General features: G+C 58.5%; 1 protein-coding gene across 1 annotated transcript in view; it reads left to right on the top strand.

Annotated features, from left to right (window-relative positions):
- Positions 1 to 12146, top strand: part of Megf8 (multiple EGF like domains 8) — a 44629-nt gene that overhangs the window by 3104 nt on the left and 29379 nt on the right. The window contains 11 exon segments of the mRNA XM_021661148.2: positions 3691 to 3854; positions 4243 to 4449; positions 5135 to 5315; positions 5403 to 5491; positions 6426 to 6841; positions 7167 to 7312; positions 7451 to 7573; positions 10530 to 10684; positions 10865 to 10984; positions 11206 to 11350; positions 11426 to 11589. Coding sequence (XP_021516823.2) covers positions 3691 to 3854; positions 4243 to 4449; positions 5135 to 5315; positions 5403 to 5491; positions 6426 to 6841; positions 7167 to 7312; positions 7451 to 7573; positions 10530 to 10684; positions 10865 to 10984; positions 11206 to 11350; positions 11426 to 11589 — 1910 coding nt within the window.

Below are 12146 nucleotides of genomic sequence, written 5' to 3'. Positions count from 1 at the left end.
CGCTCCCCGCTGATCGTAAGGCGAGTCCAGGACAGCCAAGGCCACACAGAGAAACCCTGTCTCAAAAAAACAGAACAAAAATAAAAAATAAAGTGTTGGTACAAGCTTGTAATCTGAGTACTTAAAAGGGACCAAAGTTAGAGGCTAGCCTGGGCTATATGGTAGACCCTGTTTCAAAATAACCCAAGGGTCTAAGTGGGTTGGTGGCTTTTGTTATTGTCTGTGGCCCAGGCTGGCCTGCCTCAGCCCTCAGCCTGCCGCTGGGTGTGCCTCCGGCCCCCTACCGTGACTGTGTGTGCCCTGGTCCCAGGCTTCCCACCTGCTTCCCCCAGAGCAGCGCGGGAGGTGGGGCTTGGGGTCACATTTCCTTCGGGAATGGTGCGGGGTAGACCCCGGAAACCCTGAGCTCTGGGAGGCGGGCTGACGGTGAGCCTGCCTCCTACAGGCTCCTGACAAACGCGCTTGTTCTCGGGCTGAACGGAGCAGGGTGAAGGCCGGTGAGATTCTGGGAGATCTGGGTTCTTGGTTATGCTGAATGGTTCTTGCGCCTTCTCCAAACCGTGAGGTGGATCTGTATGGTCTGGCCACCAGCTCTGGTCAGGTATCTGTAGTGTGAAAGCCCGAGGCAGTGGTCAGCTTCTCCGTCTGTCTATTCATCTGTCTTTCCTCCTCTTTGTCCCCGCCTTCTTCTTAGGTTTTGGTCTTTTTTGTTTGTTTGTTTGTTTGTTTGTTTTTTGATTCTCACATACCCCAGGCTGGTCCAGAACATACCAAGGATGACCCTTCTGATTCTGTCCCAAATATCGGAACTTCGGGGGTGCCTCGGCACAGCCGGCTCTGTGTGTGTTTGTTTTTTTAATTTAGAATTGTATGTGTGTTTGCCTACATGTATGTATGTGTGACGTGTGTGCCTGGTGCCCGAGGTAGGAAGAGGTGTCAGATCCCTGCAGCTGAGGGTTGTAAGCCCTGTGTGGGTGCCGGGAATCGAACCTGGCTTGTCTACAAGTCACATGTTTTTTAAGTTGGCGAGCCATCTCTTCAGCCCAAACTTTTTAAAACTTCTTTTATTTTTTGAGATGACAATATAATTACATCATTTCCCTGCTCCCCTTTCTTCCCCCAGACTCTCCCATATGCTCCCAAATGTATGCTTCCCTTTTAAAGCTTGTTAATACACATATGTATCTAAATGTATGTTGCTCAGTACAAACACAACCTGCATGTATTCATATGGCTGTTTATATGACTTGTGCCTTTTTGTTTTGTTTCTGCCTATGGGCTAGCTCTGGCTATGGCCCAGGGTGGCCTTGGACCTCCTGTCCCTGCTGACCAGTCACTGTGCTTCTGTGTGTCTCTCCGTTCCCTCATCCAGCAACTACTCAGCTCTTGCTCAGCACCAGGCATTATGCCAAGGCGGTCCTTGTGAAAAAATTGTGCCCAGGTCCCGTGTCCTGGGCTCCTACACTGCAGGAGAGTAGCCCTGGCCGCAGGCAGTCTTGGCACAGAGGACTGAAAAGCATGCTGCGATGTGAGTCTCAGAGAGGCTCAACCCAACCTCGACCATCAGGGCAGGCTTCCTGGAGGAGGCTTGTGCAGAGGCCTGGCTCCCTGTGGAGCAGGATTCTGGATGCCCTTCAGAAATCTGCCGCGCTGGTGGCAGAGACAGGGCAGAGAGGGCAGTTCCACACAGCAGGTCAGCGGCTGCCTTTTCTCCTGGGCTGGGAAGGCCAGGAGCTTTTTAGCAGAGGAGGCCAGGCCCAAGGGTCAAGTTAGATGAACCTAGAGACCATGCTGGCCAAGGCCTCAGGCTGTGGAGGCAAGGACAGCGGCAGGCCGTGCTGGCCAAGCCTCTGGGCTAGCAAATTGTAGTCACCTTGTTGAGTGTTCACACTAGCCTTGGCGGGTAGGGAAAGCAGTTCCCATTTTACAGACAAGGCAGTGAAGGCTCATGAGACCCATAAAATCCAGGCAGGCTGGGTAGTTCCGAGGAGGAGCGCGCCGCCGTCCCCCAGGGCTGTCTGTTTTGGAGATGGGCTGGTCCCGCAGTTGTGCAGGCCTGAGACGGACATGCTGGGAGACAGCACCCTCCTGCTGCACCTCCTGTGCGCACTGCAGTGCAGGTGTGGGCGGCTACGCCTGGTGTGTGCTTGGGGCCAGGCCTGGCGCACTCTGGGCAAGCCTCTGCCAGCCGGTCTCACCTCTGGTTCCCCGCTGACGCTCCCCTGAGGAGCTGGTGCCGTCCAGCTCCTTGGTCCTTGTTGGTGCTGGAACCAGTCACCTGCCTGAGCCGCCCTCCCTGCACAGGCAGGTGCTCTCCGCTAAGCCACAGTCCCAGCACTTTGCAAACTTCCCAGTGCTCGGGAGGAGGAGGCAGGCAGAGTTCAAGGCCAGCCTGGTCTATGGAGTGAGTTCCAGGACAGCCAGGGCCAGACAGACAGACAGACACACAGAGAAACCCTGACTCTGAAAATAAAAATAACAAGGTGCACCGGTGTCCCTTGAACCTCTCTTCCTCCTGCTTTCTCCTCCTCAGCGTGGATGAGAGGTGTGATCCGACAGCCTCACTTCTCTTCTTTTTAAAACACAGTTATTTGTTATGTGTACAATGCCACACCAGAGGAGGTGGCCACACCGCCAGACCTCACTATAGATGCTTGGGAGCCACCGTGTGGGTGCTGGGAATTGAACCCAGGACCTCTGGAAGAGCAGCCTAACCTCTGACCTCTAACCTCTGGGCCATCTCTCCAGGCCCTCTTCCTTCTGATTTCTGCCTTTTGCAAGAAACTTCAACATGCAAACCTGCATCACACACATGGGTGCAAACGTGCACCCACACAAACCAGCCTCCCACTAAAAACATAGTTCAGTTTCAGATTACATTACACAGTTTCCAGTTGCATACAGAGCTACTGCTGAAATCTATTAGCACATTTCAGTGGTGAAACAACCCCTTTTTCTCTTCACTGCTCTCTCTCTGAAGAGCTGAAACCCAGAACCTTGGGCATGCTAGGCAATCACTTTACAACTGAGCCACACCCCAGCCCCTCACTGGGGGATTCTAGACAGGGGCTCTACCCATGAGCCACACCCCAGCCCCTCACTGGGGGATTCTAGGCAGGGGCTCTACCACTGAGCTGTATCCACAATTTTGGTCTAAAGATCTTGGCTCCTGCCCAGTGCTGGCACACACATATAATCGCAGCACTCAGGAGGCACAGGCAGGTGGATCTTTGAGTTCGAGGACAATGAGCCCCTCTCTTTTTAAACCAAAAGAAAAGAAAAGAAAAGGAAAGGAGAAAAAACAAAGGTGTTGGCTCTGGCACAGTATCATTAGACTGTGTCTTCCGTGTGAGACCGGTCCAGAGAGGGCAGCAGCTGTTCTGTGTGAGTGTACACCAGACTGCGCAGACAGGAGCGGCTGCTGGGCTGGGGCCTGCATGCTCCGAGAAGAGGTCATTGTCCTGGGGAGGACAGGGGCTTGTCCTGTGACATGCCGCCTAGGGCCTGGCCTGGTGTCCCGGATGCTGTGCAGGGGCTGCTGAGAGGGGCCTGGCCTGAGTTTCTGCTCAGGAGCAGAGCTGCATGCCGGTTCCTCGAGTTCCCGTCCTCTCTGTCCCAGGTGTGCTGATGTGGGGGGGAAGCGTGGGTCCTCTGAGAAGGTTCACGTGGACCCCTGCGCTCCCTTCCCAGCCCCGAGCCCTCAGCACCGAATCCTGCTGGACTTCCTCTTCCTGGACACCGAGTGCACCTACGACTACCTGTTTGTGTATGACGGTGACTCGCCCCAGGGCCCCCTGCTCGCCAGTCTGAGCGGGAGCACCCGGCCCCCGCCCATCGAGGCTTCCTCAGGCAAGGTCAGTGCCACCGGGTGGGCCGCCTGCTCCCAGGTCCCCCTCTTCTCCTGACACCAGCCCGGCCCACATGGAAACCCTGCCCCATGAAGGGACACACAGGAACAGCGACACACAGGAGCTTCCTCGTGCCCACAGCAGACAAAGGGAGGGGGTGTGGGCTGGGGACGTGGCTCGGTGGTAGAGCATTTGCCCGGCACTCACAAAGTCCTGGGTTCGCTCCCCAGCACCCCATAAACAGGTGTGGTGGTGCACACTGGCAATGCCCTCCTGGGGAAGTGGAGGCAGGAGGGCCGGAAGTTTAAGGTCATTTTCATCTCGTGGGTGCGAGGCCCCCGGCGGTGCACCGCCCGCCGGCAGCCTGCCCACTGCCCGCCCTCTTGCCTTGTAGATGCTGCTCCACCTCTTCAGCGATGCCAACTACAACCTGCTGGGCTTTAACGCGTCCTTCCGCTTCTCCCTGTGTCCGGGAGGCTGCCGGAACCACGGGCAGTGCAAGTCCCCGGGCGTGTGCGTCTGTGAGCCGGGCTGGGGAGGGCCAGACTGCGGCCTGCAGGAGTGCTCAGCCTACTGTGGCAGCCACGGCACCTGCATCTCGGTGAGCCGCGCCCGGCGTCCCTGACCCCGTGTGACCCACCTGCCGCAGCTGGCTAAGACACCCTACCACAGCTGGCTGAGACCGACCCTCCCCCACCTGTGACTTCACCACCCACCTCCGCCTGCTCCTGTCCCTGTGAGGCATCACTTCTCACTCTGTCCTCCTTGCTAGCCGCCTGTCACCGAGGGGTGATGCCCCGTGTCCTCCTCCAGGCTCACATCCTGCTCCCCTGGCTATTCTGCTCGGCCTTGGCCTGCCATGACTGTTTCTGAGACAAGGTCTTGGCCTCTCTCTCTCTCTCTGGTTTTTCCAGACAGGGTTTCTCTGTGTAGCCGTGGCTGTCCTGGACTGATTTGTAGACCAGGCTGACCCCGAACCCACAGAGATCCTCCTGCCTCTGCCTCCCCAGTGCTGCTGTGCTAGCACACCTGGCTCCTGCCCTGACTTCTGTGCTTTCACCCTGACTTTACACCTCAGCTCTGCACCCCCAGCGTGGGACCCTCCTTGCCATGACCTCCCAGATCTGAGCTCATCCAGCCTGGGTGGAACGTGGACCTCACTTACGGGCCCTCTTCTGTCTGTCCTTGTTCTTTCTGTGGGTCTGTCTGCTCTGTCCCACCTTTCCCTGCTTTCCTGGCCCACATCTGTCTTTTTTCTCTCCCCGCCTCTTCCCCCTTCCTCCCAGCCCCTGGGACCATGCCGCTGCGAGCCCGGCTTCCTGGGCCGAGCCTGTGACCTGCACCTGTGGGAGAACCAGGGGGCCGGCTGGTGGCACGCCGTGAGCGCCGGGGACCCCGCCTTCTCTGCCCGCATCGGGGCCGCCGGCGCCTTCCTGGCCCCGCCAGGGCTGCTGGCTGTCTTTGGAGGTAGGTGGATGGCGAGAGGGTGGGTCTGAAGGGTCTGGAGGCCTGTCAGCCAGGGCCGGGGTTTGAGAGCATTCACCTCACCTGCAGGCCAGGACCTCAACAAGGCCCTTGGTGACCTTGTCCTGTACAACTTCTCCACCAACACCTGGGAGTCCTGGGACCTGAGTCCTGCTCCGGTATGGACCCTCCACGCTGGCTGGGCCGCCCACCTCCCACTCCATAACCCTGCCGCCCCAGCCGGACAACCACATCTGGACGCCTGCGGTTCCCTGCTGTCTGTGTGCTAGTGTCTTCCCTTCCTCTTCCCAGTTTTCCACTCCTCTGTCTCCTTCCTCTTTCTCCTTCCCTCGGCCAGCCTCCTGCTTCCTCCGCTCCCCTCCCTCCCTCCCTCCCATTTGTTGAGACGGGCTCTCAAGACAGACAGGGTGGCCTTGAACTCCTGGTTCTCCTGCTCCTTTCTTGCTGGACTGTAGACATCTGTACTCCGTTTGTGCCTCTCTTTCAGTCCGTCTTTTTTTCTCTCATTTCTTGCCATCTTGTTCTGTCTTGGTCTCCGTTCATGTGGGGTTGTTCCTTTTGCTCACTTTAATTTCTGTCTTCCTGTCTTCTCACTCTCTCTGTGTTGCCATCTCTGTTTTTATTTTCATGTCTGTCCATCCGTCCGTCCTTCCTTCCCTCCCTCCTTTTTTCTTTTGTTTGGGTTAAGGGCTTAGGTTATTGTGGATCTCAGGCTGCAGCCCGGTGGCCTTGAAGTCATGGCGGTCTTCCTGTCTCAGCCTCCCAAGCATTAGATTAGAAGTGCACGCCACTGGGCCCGGCCTCCCCCTCCTCCCCCCTTCTTTTGTTCTGGCTTGGCTTTTTTGTCTGTTTGCCTGAAGCAGGGACTCCTGTCTAGTCTAGTCTAGTCTGGTCTCAGATTCACCATGTGGCCCAGGCTAGCCTTGAACTCCTGATCCTCCTGCTTCGGTCTTTGTTTCTCAAGTCCTGGGTCTCCAGGTCCCTCCCGCCTCCCTTGGCTGGTCTTCCTCCCCTCTGATGGCTGTCTGTCTGACTTTGCATGCCTGTGCTCTGGCCCTCTCCATGGGTTGCCGTTTCTGTCTCCTCCTGCAGGCTGCCCGTCACTCCCACGTGGCCGTGGCCTGGGCCGGCTCCCTGGTGCTGATGGGGGGGGAGCTGGCCAACGGCTCGCTCACCAACGATGTGTGGGCCTTCAGCCCCCTGGGCGGAGGCCACTGGGAGCTCCTGGCCCCGCCTGCCCCCAGTTCCTCCGGGCCGCCGGGCCTGGCAGGCCACGCCGCCGCTCTGGTGGACGACACCTGGCTGTACGTGTCTGGCGGTCGCACACAGCGTGACCTTTTTTCCTCCGGCCTTTTCCGCTTCCGCCTGGACCGCAGCAGCAGGGGCTACTGGGAGCAGGTGATCCCGGCGGGTGGACGGCCCCCAGCTGCCACTGGCCACTCCATGGTGTTCCACGCCCCCTCCCGTACCCTGCTGGTCCACGGTGGGCACCGGCCTTCCACTGCGCGGTGAGCAGCCTGAGCCCCCCCAGCCCGACCTTCTGGGACTGAGTCTTTAGAGGTCCTCGCTCCCTTTATCTTCTCTCACTCACTCTCTTGCCCTCCTCTACACTCCTTACTCAGGCTCTGACCGGGCTTCCCCACACACTTCCACTCATTCACCGCCTCCAGCTCTTGTGCGATTACGCAAGGTATCAGACCGGGTCTGCCCATCCCAAATGTCTAGTCAGGATGGGATACAGATGAGGTCACGGCCGGTCTCGGTCCTGGGTGAGGCCTGGGGTGGGAAGGAAGCCCGTCCTGGTCTGAGCCCTGGCCTGGCCCTTTCCTGTAGGTTTTCCGTGCGGGTGAACTCCACCGAGCTCTTCCACGTGGATCGGCGCGTGTGGACCACGCTCAAGGGCCGGGATGGGCTCCAGGGTCCCCGGGAGCGAGCCTTCCACACGGCCAGTGTTCTGGGAAACTACATGGTGGTCTATGGTGAGCAGTTGCCCTGATCGTGCCTGCCCGCCAGGGGCCTGAGCGCACCCGAGCTGACACCAAGCCGGGACCTCCCCTTCTCTGAGGCCTGCCTGAGTGCCGGAGCTGAGACACAGCCTGGGCGGCTTCTTTTCCCAGGGGGCAATGTGCACACCCATTACCAGGAGGAAAAGTGCTATGAAGATGGCATCTTCTTCTACCACCTTGGGTGCCACCAGTGGGTGTCAGGGGCGGAGCTTGCCCCACCAGGAACCCCTGAGGGTGAGTCTCTGTTGCCCTGAGGGCTTTTGGGTGGCTCTGAATTTCAGCCGGGGTGCCTCAGTCCTGACCCTGACGGGCACAGCGTCCTGCCGGAATGGCCTCTGGGGCCAAGCCTAGTCGAGGGCAGGGTCTGTGGCCAGGAAGCGGAGACAGGGGCCTGAACCTTGATTCTGTCTCTGCGCATGCGCAGTGGGCACATGTGGGAGCCGGCGGCAGTCTCCTCTGCTACTGCCGGCCTTCCACAGTCCTTGAGCGTCAGGGTCGCTCATGGCCTGGTCTCACCAGCTAGGTTAGTCTGGTTGGCCAGGGTGGCCCAGGCTTCCCCCAGCTCTGCCTCCGCAGCCTGGGATCATGGCTGTGCTGCCACGGGACAGTTCTGGCGTTGACCCGTGGAGCCGTCTTCCCAGACCTCAGTTCTCGCTGGGAGTCTGCAGCCACCTGCACTGAGCTGCTTCTTGGTTCTAGGGTCATAGTGGGCGGCAGGTAGAACCAGGGCATCTGGCTTCAAGCAGGCGTCTGATCAAAACCGCCTTCTGCTCCTCGCCCGCGGGGAGGGTCTGCTGATGCTCGTGCAGCTCCACGGCGTGGCGCTGATGGTGAAGCAGAAAACGCGGGGCGAACAGTCCAGCACATTATCTTCCTTCAGGGCTGCTCTTTAAAAAAAAGGCGATTTTCCTGGGCAGTGGTGGCCCATGCCTGTAGTCCCAGCACTCAGGAGGCAGAGGCAGGTGGAGCTCTGAGTGTGAGGCCAGCCTGGGCTACAGAGTGAGTCCAAGACAGCCAAAGCTACACAGAGAAACCCTGTCTCAAAAAAACAAACAAACAGACAAACAAAACTGATTTTTTTCTAGGCTGTAAAGATGACTCAGTGGGTAAACAGTTCAAATCCAAGTGCCTATGTAAGTGTCAGACATAGCCACACAGGTGTGTAACTCAGTGCTGATTGTCAGAGAAAGGTGGAGCTTGCTCGCTGGCCATGATCACTGAAACAGGGAGCTTCGGGTTCAGTGAAAGGTCCTGTCTCTAAAGGGAAGATGGAGAGCATCGTGCTTTAGCCTCCTCATGTGCACACATGGGTGTGTGCACCACACACCACACGCATAGCAAAGTCAGTTAGAAAAATACAAATTTTTGACAGGCATGATGGTACACACTGTATTCCTAGGACTTGGTAGATGCAAATAGGACATAGTCTGAAGCTAGACAGGACTACATGGTATGACTTTGTCTCATAATCCAAACACAGGATGGGAGCATGGCTCAGTGGTAGAGCCCCTGCCTAGAATCCCCCAGTGAGGGGCTGGGGTGTGGCTCAGTGGTAGAGCCCCTGCCTAGAACCCCGCAGTGAGGGGCTGGGTGTGGCTCAGTGGTGGAGCCCCTGCCTAGAATCCCCCAGTGAGGGGCTGGGGTGTGGCTCAGTGGTGGAGCCCCTGCCTAGAATCCCCCAGTGAGGGGCTGGGGTGTGGCTCAGTGGTGGAGCCCCTGCCTAGAATCCCCCAGTGAGGGGCTGGGGTGTGGCTCAGTGGTAGAGCCCCTGCCTAGAATCCCCCAGTGAGGGGCTGGGGTGTGGCTCAGTGGTGGAGCCCCTGCCTAGAATCCCCCAGTGAGGGGCTGGGGTGTGGCTCAGTGGTAGAGCCCCTGCCTAGAATCCCCCAGTGAGGGGCTGGGGCATGGCTCAGTGGTAGAGCCCCTGTCTAGACTCCCCCAGTGAGGGGCTGGGGTGTGCTCAGTGGTAGAGCCCCTGCTTAGAACCCCCTAGTGAGGGGCTGGGGTGTGGCTCAGTGGTAGAGCCCCTGCCTAGAATCCCCCAGTGAGTGGCTGGGGTGTGGCTCAGTGGTAGAGCCGCTGCCTAGAATCCCCAGTGAAGGGTTGGGGTGTGAGTCAGGGGTAGCACTGGTCTAGCATCAGCAAGGCCTTGGATTATATCTCTAGCATTGCAGAGGTACATAACGTGTGCGCATACATACATATAGACTTCTGGTTTCTTGGGCTAAGACCCATGTACTTACAAAGTATAAGGGTAAAAAGTCAGGGAAGTGACGGTTCACTTTTTATAATCAGGAAGGGGGATTTCTTGGTTCTTTTTTGGCAAAAGCATGGGACTGGGCTGGATCTCGGTGTGTGGTGATGATGGCCTTGGCCATTTCTCTCCAGCTCCGGGCCTAGCTCCCTTCTCTTCCTCTGTGTTTTGTCGTTTTGTGTTGGTTTTATTCTGCGTGCTTATTCACACGTGCCAGAGTGCCTGTGGAGGGCCTGGCAGCCTGCGGGAGGCAGCTTTCCTTCCACCAAAGGGTCCCGGGTCAGACTCAGGCTGTCAGGCATGGTGGCCTGCTCCTCTGTATGATGACCTCGCTAGCCTCTTGCTGGCCTTTTGTAGATGTCAGCCATAGCTGTTGGATTACTTCCACTCAGTTCACATTCGTGGAGGGATCTCTGACCCCATCCTTCAGGAGGCTGAATTTGAGACCAGCCCAGGGCTACAGCTTGAGAGCCTGTCTCAGAAACAAAGAATTGAAAAGAGAACTGTGAAACAACCCAGAAACCAGAGCAAAATAAAACTACCGTTTCCAGAGGGAGGAGAGTCTCCCTCCCTGGAACTGTGGGAATCGGGCCCTGTCTTGAAGTCAAGCCTGTGGACCTGAGCTGAGGCCCGCAGCACCAGAGGGGGCAGCGCTGTACCTGTCGCCACCGGGGTAGAGCTGCGGCTGGACAGCAGGTGGGGCCTAGGCAGCCTTGGGCTCTTGGTTCTAGGTCCACAGTTTGGGGCTGGCTCTGTTTACGGGGAAAGAAATGGAGACTCCCGCTTAGAGTCCGTGGCAGAGACCATGCTCTGTTTGAGGTGATTTGAGCAAGGGCAGTGGGCCTCTGAGAGAAGCAAGAAAATAAACAAGTGCAGCCAGGCAGGCCAGCGGGGGCCAGGGCCGCCGCGGGTGTCTGACGCTGGACTGTGTTCTAGGCCGGGCAGCGCCTCCGCGAGGTCGCTACTCCCACGTGGCGGCTGTTCTTGGCGGCAGCGTCCTGCTGGTGGCCGGGGGGTACAGCGGCCGGCCTCGCGGGGACCTCATGGCCTACAAGGTGCCACCCTTCGTGTTTCAGGCACCGGCCCTGGATGTGAGCACGGGGTGACAGGGAGGGGGGCCCATGGGGGGAGGCGAGGGAGGTGGAGTGGGCAGAGGCCCTGTGAGAGATGCGGGAAGAGTGGGGTGCCCCGCAGTGACGTGGGTGGACGCGCAGCTGTGCGGGGTCTTGGGCTGAGTGACTGGAGTTAAGTGTCGTGTCCCGTGTCTGCAGTACCACCTGGACTATTGCTCCATGTACACGGACCACAGTGTCTGCTCCCGAGACCCGGAATGTAGCTGGTGTCAGGGGGCCTGCCAGGCTGCACCCCCTCCCGGGACCCCCTCAGGAGCCGTGAGTGACTGCCGTGGGCCCTCCATGCGCTAGCACAGAGGCCTGCTTTAACTCCCTGAGAAGTGGCCAGCCCTCTGAGACCCTCATTCCTGCCTCCTGACGGCCTCCAGCCCCAGCCTGTGCCTCTCCTCCCTCCTGAGTCCCTGAGCCGCTAGACCAGCCCTGCCCCCAAGTCCCCGAGCCCCCGAGCGCAGTGGCCATCGACTGTACTGTCCTTTCAGTGTCCAGCGGCCAGCTGCCTGGGCCTCGGCCGCCTGCTGAGCGACTGCCAGGCGTGCCTGGCCTTCAGTAGCCCCGCAGCCCCGCCCCGGGGACCCGGCGCCCTAGGGTGGTGTGTGCACAATGAGAGCTGCCTTCCTCGGCCTGGTGAGTGTCAGCAGCTGAGGGGGAGGGGCGCAGAGCACCCTCACTGAGCCTCAGCGCCCACATTCTGTCCTCCAGAGCAGGCCCGCTGCCGAGGGGAGCAGATCTCCGGCACCGTGGGCTGGTGGGGGCCGGCGCCTGTCTTTGTCACCTCCCTGGAGGCCTGCGTCACCCAGAGCTTCCTGCCTGGCCTGCACCTGCTGACCTTCCAGCAGCCACCCAACGCCTCTCAGCCTGACAAGGTGGGCCGTGGGCCTGGGGACGGAGGACGCCCTTCTCAGATGAGCCTTTGGGACACAGTTCTCGGGAGGGGGGCAGGCCTTGGTGCGTGCTGAAGATTCCGCTATGCCCTCGCTCGAGCTCTGTCCCCAGTCTCCAGACAGGTCAGCTGCCGGCTTAGACGCACAGACTTTATTTCTTTAACTTCTCATTTGGAGACAACCCTGGCTCAAGGTCTCCCAGGCTTGCCTGGAGGGCACTGTATTCCAGGCGGACCTTGCCCTGGCCATTCTCCCTGGCCTGCCCTGCAGGTGAACAGAAATCCTGTGCTGTGAGTTGCTACATGATTTTTGTTTGTTTGTTTTTATTTTCTGAGACAGGGTTTCTCTGTGTGGCCCTGGTTGTCCTGGACTTGCTTTGTAGACCAGGCTGGCCTTGAACTCACAGAGATCTGCCTGCATCTGCCTCCTGAATGCTGGGATTAAATGTGTGTACCACCATTCCCAGCTAAGAGTTTTTAAAAATTTGAGTGAAATAACACCTAAAATTTATCACAGGTAACATAGTACATAAAAAAAAA

Source organism: Meriones unguiculatus, chromosome 14 (genome assembly GCF_030254825.1).
Source record: "Meriones unguiculatus strain TT.TT164.6M chromosome 14, Bangor_MerUng_6.1, whole genome shotgun sequence".
Taxonomy (NCBI): Eukaryota; Metazoa; Chordata; class Mammalia; order Rodentia; family Muridae; genus Meriones; species Meriones unguiculatus.
Note: the sequence above shows the minus strand (reverse complement) of the source record. Positions and strands in the feature narration are given on the sequence as shown.